The sequence below is a fragment of the Apium graveolens genome, chromosome 2 (genome assembly GCF_009905375.1).
Source record: "Apium graveolens cultivar Ventura chromosome 2, ASM990537v1, whole genome shotgun sequence".
NCBI classification, from domain to species: domain Eukaryota; kingdom Viridiplantae; phylum Streptophyta; class Magnoliopsida; order Apiales; family Apiaceae; genus Apium; species Apium graveolens.
This window is the reverse complement of record NC_133648.1, coordinates 242,817,200-242,829,918: the sequence shown is the minus strand read 5'-3', so window position 1 is coordinate 242,829,918 and position 12,719 is coordinate 242,817,200. Positions and strand designations below refer to the sequence as shown.

Here is a 12,719-nt window from a genome sequence, read left to right as displayed (position 1 = left end):
TTACACTTAACTGATATTCTACTCGAATTTGAATATGAATATTTGTATTTGATGTGATTCGACTTGATTAAAGGCTTAATTACTCGTTTTTATATATTTAGATTCGAATTCGTTTAAAAAGTACTAAAAATTTAAAAGAAAATACTCGAATTAATAATTACAAAACTGAAATGTGATCATTTTATATAATATTATTTTAATATATGTGTATTATATATTATATATATTATAAACATAATTTATACATTTAAATCGAATTTCTTAAATATATATATATATATATATATTCAAATACCTTAATATTACTTGAACTACTCTATATCAATATGACTGAATATTATAATGGTGAATCTCAACTCGATATTTATTTAAATTATAAGATAAGATTCGAATTCGCTCGTTTTATTTATATATATGATTAAATATATTCATTTTAAAGAGCTAAATTTAAATTTGAATATGTATCCGTTCCGACCCTATCTCGGAGAACGAGAAAAATGCACCGAGAACTCATCATATGCCCCTATAATGTAATTTGAATTTATAATATCAATTTTATTTAAAATATAATAAAAACACAGGTAAAAATAAATCCAAAAATAGATATTAAATACACTATATAAAGATAAAATAAATATATTTGTGTGTTTATTTAAATAGTACAGTCAAAGTTTCCGGTTCACAGGATCTAGAGATTCATGTCATTTGTAGAGGTGTAGTATAGTTATATGTATAAAACTAAAGATTTCACTTGTATCCATCTGTCAAAAACAACTCTCCCTCTTTGCATATATATAAGTAGTACACCAAAACTCACTACATAACAAATTCAAACTGCCATTTCATTTCCAATTACATGATCCCAAGAAACACATGAGATTCTCACCTTCTGTTTCAGCCTACTTTCCCATATTTGTCTGTACCTAAATCTATATGCAATATATATAGGAGTTGAACAAAAGACAGACTAGTTAGCTATATAGTATAAGATGGAGCAGGCTTATCAACAATTTGAGACAAAAGATCTGATAAATCAGGTGAGGCAAGGGAAGGAGCTGGCGAAACAGCTTCAGATTCATCTCAATGCTCCAACTTCAGCTCATGAAACTCGAGAGTACTTAGCGCATAAGATCATAGTTTCGTTTGACAAGATCCTTAGCATGTTAAATTCTGGTATAAGTATTATTACCGGATATGAACGTGTTGCAGGTGGTCGAGAAGTTCGAGTTACTGAATCTCCGACTTCTTTTAGCGGAAGTCCTCATAGCGAAGATTCTGATCAGGATTTTCGAAGTTCAGATAGCAAATCAGATGCCTCCAGAAAACGGTACATACTATAATATTTACACACTAGTCACCCACACACATCTCATTCGTAGTGTTGAGTCACACAACACTTCTTAACTCCGCGTTAGTATGATATTGTTGGTTTTTGAGTAAGTCAAAACCTACATGGATTTGTTGTCCGACTCATCATAGTAATGGAGTTGGCTTGGGCGGCTAAGTACATGTAGTTAGTCATGTTTTGTTAGGATTTTCTTATACGAACTGGTAATCGTGTTACAGTAAAGCTATGCCCCGTTGGACAAAGAGAGTGAAAGTTCAACCGGGGACAGGAATAGAAGGATCACTTGATGATAAATATAATTGGAGAAAGTATGGACAAAAAGACATTCTTGGAGCCAAACATCCTAGGTACAAATATTACTATATTATGTAAAATTTTCACCTGTTATGATCCATTAATTACAACGATCTTATAGACTCTTTTTTAATTATATAGGGGATACTATAGATGTACTCATCGACATGCACAAGGTTGTTTAGCTACAAAACAAGTTCAAAGATCTGATAACGATCCAACACTGTTCGAAATTACATATCGAGGAAGGCACACTTGTACTGATCAATCTTCAAATTCTTCCCCACCTCCGCTTGAAAGATCGAATCCATCCACAAGTCTAGCCGCAAATGTTCATGATCATCAACTACAGAATCATCAACAAAACTCACAAGAGGTGCTATTGAACTTCAAAAATGACCTTAAAGTAATAACCGAGGACTTAGATTCTCATGATCAAACTCATATTCCCACATCATTCTACTTCCCTTCAACATCAAACAACAACATTAACAACACCTCCGAAAACTATAGCTTGTCGCATTTTTATATGCTTGGAGAGAACAACATAGCCTCGCCTTCATTTGGTTCTCCTGCCACTTCAGGTTCGAATTACAACTTATCTGTGTCGCCGTCAAACATGAGCAACTTTGGAGGGAATTTTCAGGCATTGCAAGCTTCAGGTAATGAGCTTAATGAGATAATCTCAGCAGCAACTTCAGTTACAAACTCCCCAACTATTGGTCTAAACTATCAGTTTGGAGGAGTGGAGTTTAACTCCAATTTCACATTCGATAATTCGGGTTTTTTCTCTTAAATTCAATCTCGTCGATGCTCGAATGGATACAAGAGTATTGAAGTTAGTGACCATCTAAATTTTACTTATGCAGGTGTTTCAGTTAGATAAAGTGTTTATTAATTTGGGTTGGCAAAATTTTGTCCCTCTATTTTAACTTGACTTTTAGTCTCGGTAATTTTTCAGTTCAAGTTGTAAGTTGTGTAATACAATGCAAGAATACATATTTAATTTGATCTTTCTGTCTTTAGATGGTCAAAACTCAAAACCTCTATGATTGCTACATGATACTTGCAAGTCACCTTTTCCAACTTCAAAATTTTTACCGGCCCAACTGAGAAGGCATTCAACGGGCCCAACATTCTCCAAATTGGAAAATAGGGGAGACTTGTTAGTTTAAGTGCAGGCTGGGGGCTTTTAGCCCTTGGAATATTTGGGCCATATTTATTGGACAAGGATCAATATGAACGATGTATTTGTTAGTATATAAAATATAAGATGTCTTTTTTTGATATCTTTAGGTTTTAGAGCGACATGATATAGCTCAGTTAGGGATGGATTTAGTTTCAAGTCCTTTCAACCCCATTTATTTTATTAATATATTTGTTATTGGTATTAGTAATTGATATATTTGTTAATTGTAACGAAAAATATTCTACGATTGAGGGGGAGTCTTTGAAGAGTATAAGATCCAACACTGTTGGGGCCTTCGTTAACCATCTTAAGATTTTAGACGAATTAGTTACTTAACATGATATCAGAGTTCAGGCCGATGGGAGACTCGGGTACTCCTTGTTATCCCAACATTCTCATAATTTATTATGGACACGAAAAGCAAAGTTATGCCTAAAAATGAGAGCCCGTGATATACTCTCGACCCGTAACTGGGCTTTCGCGTGAGGGGACTATTATGATAATAATATAAGATCCTGAGAAGGGTCTTCGTCTTGTGATTTTTAGATTAATGTTGTATCATAATTCAGGCTGGCGAGAAAAGCAAGCTCGACTCCCTCGAGTCTCGGTCACCCCCAATATTTTTTACAATTTACCGTGTACACCCTAAATACCTTAAGATTTAATCAAACTTTTACATGTCCAAACCAGAACATACAATTTAAATACAATCACAACAACTATAAAATAATTGATTTTAGTTAAATTAGAAGGAATTAGCTTTTAGTGTTACATACAAGAAAAAAAAGACTTATCTCACACACTTTTTTGTATACATAACAAGTTGAATGTAAATTAGTAAGACTACAAGAAAACAGGACAAAATCGACCGTCAAAAACGGCCGGTTAAGAGGCAAAACGGTCGGTTAAAAGGGTCATAACCGACCAGAGGGCGTGGTCGGTTTTAGCCTGGTCGGTTATGACTTTTGGTCGGGTTTAACCCTCATAACCGACCAACACTGTGGTCGATTAAGTGCCTGGGCATTTTACTGAAATGTGGAGTCACTGTGTACACGTGGTAACACGTGTGCACACGTGTCGCCACGTCACTGAGTCATAACCGACCGTTGATGGTCGGTTATGTCTATTTTTAAAATGTTGACTGGAACTCATAACCGACCGTGGTCAAAGTGTGCACATCGGTCGGTTTTACACCAGAAGCTGACTTAAATGTCATAACCGACCGTCATAAAATCGACCACCCTCTAAAGGAGACGGTCGGCTTTATGAAGAAGGTGGTCGGTTATGTCACATAACAGTCGGTTTTCTGGGTTTTGTAATGGTCAAAAGTGGTCTGTTATGCCTATTGTCGGTCGGTTTTGAGGTCTGATTTTAAAAAAAAATCTGAGGCCTTTTCCATTGCAACCTTTGGCTATGATCGGAGGATGGATCCGAGGCCTCGAGAGCGGTACGTGCGAATGTAGCTATTTCCGCATCGGAAAGTTGGCGAGCAAACCGATTTGGATTAGCACGGATCTCCGTAAGCACATTCCTCACGATGGCAAGATATACATTGTCGGGGATGGCTTCACGTTGTCTCGGAGTGGATGAGGATGAGCCGGCTTCATTCCGTGTGGAATCTCGGTACCGGGTAGCAAGTGTAGGCAAGAGATCGGTGGCCCGAGCATTGGGGAACCCCACCACATAATTCTTTTTCAGCTTTGTACCTTGGGGGACCTCGAAGGCTTCCATCCACCAATCCCACCGCTCATCCCGATCACCCGTTTGTGTAACCTCCACGGGCATGCGCTCGAGAATGGCGGCATATCGTTCCTACAAATTCATTTAAAACAATTAACGATGCATTTAAAATCAAATAAAAATACATATAAAATCACATATAAAAATGCATTTAAAATCACATAAATACATATAAAATCACATATTAACGATGCATTTAAAATCACATAAAAATGTATATAAAATCACATATAAAAATGCATTTAAAATCACATAAATACATATAAAATCACATAAAAATGCATATAAAATCACATAAAAATGCATTTAAAATTACATTAAAATATATATAAAATCACATATTAAAGATGCATATAAAATCACATAAAATGCATTTAAAATCACATTAAAATATATATAAAATCACATATTAAAGGTGCATTTAAAATCACATAAAAATGCATATAAAAATGCATTTAAAATCACATTAAATATATATAAAATCACATATTAAAGATGCATTTTAAATCACATAAAAATGCATATAAAATCACATGAAAATACATATAAATTCACTTATTAAATATGCATTTAAAATCACATAAAAATGCATATAAAAACACATAAAAATGCATTTAAAATCACATGAAAATACATATAAATTTACTTATTAAAGATGCATTTAAAATCACATAAAATGGTCATAAAAGTACATAAAAATTACCGCAATACGCATGGAGGCCGGTGTAGTGTAGACGGGATTTTCCGGATCGGATCCAACTTTCCTATAATATTTATCCCACACCTCGAGTCTCATCGGCTTTTTCTTGTTTTTATTCGTCATTACCTTTCAAAATATTAAATAACTTATATTAGCACGTCCTAATAATTAGTTGATTATATTAAATATGGTGAACGTGTATGTATGTGTATGTGATGGAATATAATAATATTACCTCCCGAACTTTATTGAATGACCTTGCACCGACACTATGCAATCTTTCAACTTGTTGTCGGTTGGTGGATCCAACCGATGACCGGTGCAAGTGTCCTTCCTTCTTCTCCCAATACTCCAAAAGGTCCTTCCAAAAAGAAACGGACCAATAAGGCGGCTTCAAAGACAACTTGCTCACGCCCTCCTCCCTTGCTTTTCGCTCCACCCTCTTTTTAAGCTCGTTCAAAGTCCTTTTTATCGTCACTTTAATGTGATCTTCCACAATTTTTCGGGCCTTTGAACGACATTGCCCCTTAAGATGCCTATAATATTTCTAAAATTGCAAAAAAAGAAAACGAGGATAAATGCATCATAAAATCAAGAAATAAATGACAATTACAAAAAAAAAATAACTTACTTGAAACTCCTCGACTCTTGCATTCAACCAACCCGGGTGACGTTTTTCGATATCGGTATAAGTGTAACGCCCAAGAGGCCACTTCTCCCGAATCATAGCCAAAAGCGTTTTCTTAGCCGTATCATCTTCAATACTATATTTAAACAAAAGAAAACAATAAACATTAACAATTCACATAATAAAATTGAACAATGAACCAAAAATATAAACATATAGGAATAATGAAATTTAAAAACTTTTTAACTTACTGTCCATCGGAGATCTCAATGCGATATGGCTTCAATGGCGATTTCTCTCCATATATGCCACTCGAATGTGATCGAGGTCGCCTTCCTCGCCATTCTCGCTCATCTGCATTTGTCATGTGCCGAGTCGGATCATTCGGGTCCGAATCTGAATCCGTCGGCTCATCCCGTAAATGCACGCTACCTTTGCCCTTACCCTTGGCCTTGCCCTTGCCCTTTGTAGTACTAGTGGCTTTGGTCTTGCCCTTGCCCTTGTCCTTCTTCCCCTTATCCTTCTCAATATCCTTTCCCTTCCCTTTCCTCGCCATTGCCAAAATAACGAGGCTAATGATCATCAACGTCAACATATCGGAACTATTTCGGTAATGAACATATAAGGCTTTTTCATACACATCGATGGTGGAAGATTGTAGACAACTATCACCATGGGCCATACACTATATGTTTTTTTCCCGGTAGGGCCAAAAGGGTTGAAACCATCGGTCGCAAGACCGAGCCTTATGTTACGAATCTCTTGAGCAAATGAAGAATACCGACGGTCAAAATTTTTTCACTCTTCTCCATCCGCGGGATGACTTATTTCTCCATCTTTCACATCTCTATTTTTGTACCATCTCATGTGATCGGATGTATGTCCCGACATATATAAACGTTGTAATCGAGGGATCAAAGGAAAGTGTCTTAAGATTCTTTTTGCTATTTTTTTACCATCTTTCCTAGAAACATCCCGATAACGATCTTTACCACATATATCACACACAACTTTATCCTTGTCATCTCCATAAAATAATATACAATCATTCTCACATAAATCAATTTTTTCATATTCAACCCTCAAATCCTTCATAATTTTTTTCGTTGCATAATAACTTTCGGGTAATGTATATCGCATCCGTAGTTTCATAAAATTGATAATTTTCACCGGCTAAATCATGTAACATCGCATTCAAATCTACCGGTTCTTCAACTCTCGAAGGTTCCCGAACACAATAACGGTGATGTGATGTTCGACTACGTTTTCTTCCTATTTTTTCACCGTGCGACGTCCACACGGTATAACCCTCAAGCATCTCTTTAGCGAGCAAATGAAATCTAACATCATCAATCTTTAACCAATTCAAATTTTTACAACGTTTACACGGACACTTCATTGTACCATCTTCCATTCCATTTTCGCTAACAAATTTTAAAAAATTTCTACACCAATTCTATATTCCGGGGTCAATGGAATTTTATCGCTTTGCAATTGATTACCAATCCAACTTCGATCAATGGTTTTCATCTACAATAATATTTTTTTAAAATTAAAAAAGACATATTTAACAAATAATTTATCATTAATCGAATAATTATTCATGTATATCATAAAACACACACACACACTATAATTACAATAAATGAAACTAACTTACAAATTATCTAGAACCAAACTTCAATTCTCACAACAAACATTATATAAAAAAATAAAAACATTAAATACATACAACAACATTTAATACATACACCACCAACATAAAAACACACACACACACTATTATAAAATATGGAAATAACTTACAATTTTCTAAAACTCCTCCACTTCAATCCTCTATTTTTTTAATTTTTTGCCCAAAATCAAGAAATGAGGGATATAACAAAAAAATTAAAAAAAATAGGTTAAAACCGACCGTCAGCGGTCGGTTTTAGGCAGAAAAATAAAACGACACCGTTTTCTCTGTAACGAGTACTTTTTTTTGTACTTTAAATTAATTTTTTATTATTCTACAAAATCGACCACAATATATGGTCGGTTTTAACATGCAGAATTTGTGGATATAACCGACCACATGTAGGTGGTCGGTTTTAAAAGTGACACATCAGCAAAACGGTGTCGTTTTTTTCCCAGTAAAACCGACCACCTGTCTATGGTAGGTTTTATGTGTGCCACGTCATCGATACGGTGTCGTTTAGTTGGCATATAACCGACCACTGGCGTCGGTCAATTTTAAGGTGACTAAATCGACGTCGGTCAGTTATGTCCGGTCGGTTTTACCCTGTTTTCTTGTAATGAAGCCCGCTAGGTAAGAGCTGAGTAGCAAAAGATTGATGACTGCTTTAGCATTCAAGTTGAGGGGTACGTATGTACTACTGTATTTATGCAACTGCTTAATAATGTAATGCGGTATATAATGCCTATACTATTAATTATAATGATCTTCATCTTTCTTTGCTGATAGTGATTCTGAATTTCTAATGTACATACGTACTTAAAAGAACTTCGTTTATGTAGGTCATGTTTGATAGTGTAATAAGCTCCGGTAACTTTGCCAGAAATTGCCATCTTTTAGATTTTAAAAGCTATCCTGCAGGTCCCATAGATTAAAGCATATATGTCAATTAATTAAATAACAAATTCAGATATATGTGAGCAAGAAAATGGAGTAGTATTTCGAATTGGAATGCAATCTATAAGACGATGGAAATTCGCCAATACAAGCAATTAAGCTACTACTCCCAATTTACTGTCTACAAAGTACATAAAACTTTTAAAAACAATTAATTTATGTCAGGTGTTAATACACTCCCCTCTACGTGTAAGAACTCTCTTTTGAAATTGCAGCTTCAGCTTTTGCCAATAAATAATCGAAGCTTTTCAGTGTATTAGGCTTTCAGCAGAATGTTTGCTGAATTTGATGAGCCAATTCCTCCGCACTTAGTTTGCATTCAATTCCAATCTATCAACACAAAGCAAAGCCAACCAATAACATTAATCTCTGTGCAGAACCAATAATGCCCACAGGTATCATGAAATTCATCTTTATAAGTCACACTAAACATCAGTGTAAAGTACGGACACAATTATGCTATTTAATCTTTTATTTACTTCTCAATGTACGTGGTGAAAATCAAAATGACACTTATTTAGTAACGGAGGGAGAGTATTGTATGTTGGTTACCTTGATAGTGAAGGAATAATTCACGGTATTTTGATCAGTAGTGTTAAGGGTAACACTGAGAATCTCAAGGGAGAGATGTTCGAGTGCTGATATTATCTTCAGGGCTTGGCCAGGTATTCTCGGAGAAACAGTGCTTAATATTACATTTGGACCACAAAACTTTACCTCCACATCAGCAACCCTAGACTTCGAATTTGCTACCAGTTGGTCATTATCAATGATAGACGATGTTGAGCAATTGGATGAAGACGATGAAGGTTCAAGTAGCAATGAAGCCGACGGTGGTGCCAAGGTAGTCGTAGGAGATGGTAAGAAATTATTGGCTGATGGATGAAGTTGTTGTACTAATAACCTATGAAGGTGGTTGTTAATAAGAGAGCAGTTGTTGCTTATGATTGATTGGGGAGTTCTTGGACTAGCTGGTAAGCTTGAAACTATTCTTGGACTTAAAGGGGGCTTTCTAGGACTGATTGGTAAGGATGATATTGCTGTTGCTTTTGTTCTTGGACTTGAAACAAGCCTCGGACTCATGACGACATCACTATAAATTACCTTCCTTTGCTTTTTCGCCTCCAGTGATCGTAAAATTTGTTGCAATTCAGTAATGTAATCTGCAACACCTCCTACTATTGACGCTTGATCACCCTATACATATACAACAAAATATTAATCTCTTTATTAATAAGGGAAACACCATCTTGGTGAAACAAAAAGAACCAAAATATGCTTATCAAATTAATTAGTCTAAACTCGAGTCCGATTCCCTGCAACCATATAATTATACAAGATTTATCTATTTAGCACGGGTTATCAGCTAGTACTTATAAGCCTTGTATTAAAAATACCAATTACAGTAGGGGACTCACTCTTTTGACATAAAAGGATGGCATAAGGGTGCGCAAGACAGTTAAATTGTCATTTATCTGCTTCCTTCGATTTCTCTCCACTGTTATATGAGATATCTTCTGTTGTCCTTCCGTAGGATTACCGAGCTTCCGTTTGTTGGACTTTGGTGAACTTAAATCATTACTAGCTTCAGCAAGTGCCTTAGGATCCGTGTCGTTGCTAAATATGGAAGATGTTAATTTTTCAGAAACTAATTTAGGTGCACTCGTACTCTCCACCTCTACACTTGCACTGCCTTCTTTTGGACCTATAGTTACATCAGCTTCTCGACCAGCTATTGCTATTGGATTCATCAACTCGCCATCTAAAGCTTCGAGGATACTGAAGAAATTATCAGGCGAGGTGGCATAGTCGACAAATTCAGAGCCTTGGAAAAAATCAGAAGACGTCAACGAATCACTCATTTTAATTTCACCACCTGTACGAAAATATATTCTGAGATCCGATCAAAATTATAAGATCTAGATCCTGCCAATTGAATTGGACAGCGGAAAATATGATATCAATGATAGTATCAATACCGAAGAAGTTGCTAGAAAAAAACGTAGAAAAACGAAGACTGCAAAGAAAAAGAAAGGTCGAGGCTGAGGGAAAGTGACTAAACTGTAGCCACAACAAATATAACTATATATTTGATTTGCATGGACCGTTTTTAGATATATGACGTATAAAATATATGTTGATCTTTACCGTTAACTAGGGTTTCTTGCTTTCTGCAATGCAAAATGCAAGGAGTTTCTACAATGAAGCATTCCTTCAGGCACCGTGTATTTATGGAGACAGATATGCAAGAGTTGGACAAAAGATGCCCGTTAATTTAATGTTCTGTACCGTTGTACTTGAGGGCTACAGAGTTTAGTACCGGTAAAATTTAAACACTCGGAGTAATACACGCGTTTTTCTGTACAACTTGTTAATTTTGAAGTCTGAAATGGAATGAATCTCTATTATTATAAATCATTATGGTAGTAATTATATAGCATATTACAGAAATGGTGCATTTCATCCGTAGTTTATATTGAATGAATTGTACATATGTTAATGTAAACAATCAGACACATAGAACTACTATAATAAAGATAGTTTAAATAGCAGCAAAAGATCTATTCAAACAAATTTAAAAACATCTAGCCCCTGTTTTGAAACAATATACATGCACTCATAAGTCATAATTTTATAACAATAAATATGCAGTTATTTCAGGATCAGAGATGGGACATTAATTTGTAGCGTCTTCTGTCATAAATCTTTAATGGGCTTAGATCTAAAGTTTGAAAAGAAAAAACAATTTGTTTTGTTATCTCATGAGCACAAAAGAAAGATGTGCATAAATTGTCTTATATGTATTAAGGAAGTTTTAAAGGATCAAATCAAATAAAATTCAGAAATAGTTCGTCCAGTAGTCATGAGTAAAAAGAGGGATAATCAATTTTTCCAGAATTCAGGTTTTGCTGAAATCAAGATTGTACTGCAACGCCTGCATCTCCAGGACGACACTAATTTGCTAGTACTTTAATATGTACCTACTACAGTCCCATCAATCTTTTTGCTTTACTTATATATTTAGAAATTTTGCATGACATCTTTCCTCAATTGTATTATTAGGTTTCTTTATTCTAGAACATGCATGCAGCTGTGGAGTTGTATTTGTGATTGATGACTGATGAACAGAGCCGGCCAAACGAGCGGGCCGAACGGGTCGGGCCGAATTTTGGACGGGCCGATTCGTTAACAACTGAAATCGTAAATGGCCCGCGAGGATATACGGTCCGGGCCGAGCCGGGCCGGTTACATAGTTGGACTACTCGTGAACGACACGTGAATAAACCGAATAAAACGGTTCAGCGAATAGAGGCGAAAAACAAATTGATTAAACAGAATAAAAAAAGAATTTATATTGGCTGGAAGTAGGCGGTTAACCGCGAATTGCGGTTTGCCCATCTTCTTTCTTTTTCTTATTTAATAAGTTGTTCAACATAATAATATTTATTATTTAATTATGTAACTTTTGAAAAATTCTCAGTTTGTCAACATAATAATATTTATAATTAATTATTTTAATATACTTACAAAAAAATCCAATAATTAACAAAATATTCGAATAATTACCCGAACAAGAAAATAGAAAGAAAAAATTTAATTAAATCAAACTGTAGCACAAGAAAATTTAAACACTATAAGAAGATTAAAAAATTCAAAATTTTGCACAAAAATAGAAAAGACATCACTCTTCTTGTTCAAAAACAGATGTAATGTCACAATTATACTACTAAAAACCATTAAACATAAACCCCTGCAATGAATAATTCGCGGGCCGGTTAACCGAGAATTCGCGTGCAAGTCTCTGTCTATTCGTTGGCGAATTAACAGGTTCGGGCCGGTCCGGTTCCGGGCCGGTTACGGTTTTCAGCTTTCCTATTCATGTTCGGTTCGCTGTATTTACCGGTTCGAGCCACATAATGATTCGGCACGTAGCGGGACGACTTTTACGATTTTCTGGCGAGCCGAGTAGCGAACGGGCCGAGCCAAACCGCTCGTTTGGCCGGCTGTACTGATGAATGAGTGCATGCATGGCAATGTTAAACTAAACCATCCGAATTGTATTCATGCATGGATTATTTTAGAAATACTTGAAGGTACCGGCAATTACAAGCTCATCCAAAATTTAAGCCGTTATAAGAAAACTCCAACTCAAAAAGTTTATTTTTGGATCTAACACCGAATCACCTA

The 12,719-nt window shown here is 35.4% G+C and overlaps 2 protein-coding genes across 2 annotated transcripts; one reads left to right on the top strand and one right to left on the bottom strand.

Moving 5' to 3' along the window:
- Nucleotides 1-777: 777 nt before the first annotated feature.
- Nucleotides 778-2,908, top strand: LOC141708260 (putative WRKY transcription factor 30). The gene is made up of 3 exons (XM_074511779.1): nt 778-1,327; nt 1,567-1,695; nt 1,784-2,908. Exons 1-3 carry the CDS (start codon nt 990-992, stop codon nt 2,436-2,438), a joined length of 1,122 nt encoding a protein of 373 aa, XP_074367880.1. The 5' UTR covers nt 778-989; the 3' UTR covers nt 2,439-2,908.
- Nucleotides 2,909-8,563: 5,655 nt separating this feature from the next.
- Nucleotides 8,564-10,704, bottom strand: LOC141706221 (transcription factor SPEECHLESS-like). Its single transcript, XM_074509032.1, has 3 exons — nt 9,950-10,704; nt 9,084-9,728; nt 8,564-8,861 (listed from the first exon to the last, which is right to left on the bottom strand). The coding sequence occupies exons 1-3, from the start codon at nt 10,391-10,393 to the stop codon at nt 8,796-8,798; spliced, it is 1,155 nt and encodes a 384-aa protein (XP_074365133.1). The 5' UTR covers nt 10,394-10,704; the 3' UTR covers nt 8,564-8,795.
- Between the last annotated feature and the right edge of the window lie 2,015 nt (nt 10,705-12,719).

Bases quoted from the DNA above. Each gene is read 5' to 3' on its own strand.
- LOC141708260 (XM_074511779.1), top strand. From the start codon at position 990: ATGGAGCAGGCTTATCAACAATTTGAGACAAAAGATCTGATAAATCAG. The intron at 1,328-1,566 runs GTACATACTATA...ATCGTGTTACAG, and splicing joins TCAGATGCCTCCAGAAAACG to TAAAGCTATGCCCCGTTGGA. The intron at 1,696-1,783 runs GTACAAATATTA...TTAATTATATAG, and splicing joins CTTGGAGCCAAACATCCTAG to GGGATACTATAGATGTACTC.
- LOC141706221 (XM_074509032.1), bottom strand. From the start codon at position 10,393: ATGAGTGATTCGTTGACGTCTTCTGATTTTTTCCAAGGCTCTGAATTT. The intron at 9,729-9,949 runs GTGAGTCCCCTA...GTATATGTATAG, and splicing joins CATCCTTTTATGTCAAAAGA to GGTGATCAAGCGTCAATAGT. The intron at 8,862-9,083 runs GTAACCAACATA...TTGTGTTGATAG, and splicing joins ATTATTCCTTCACTATCAAG to ATTGGAATTGAATGCAAACT.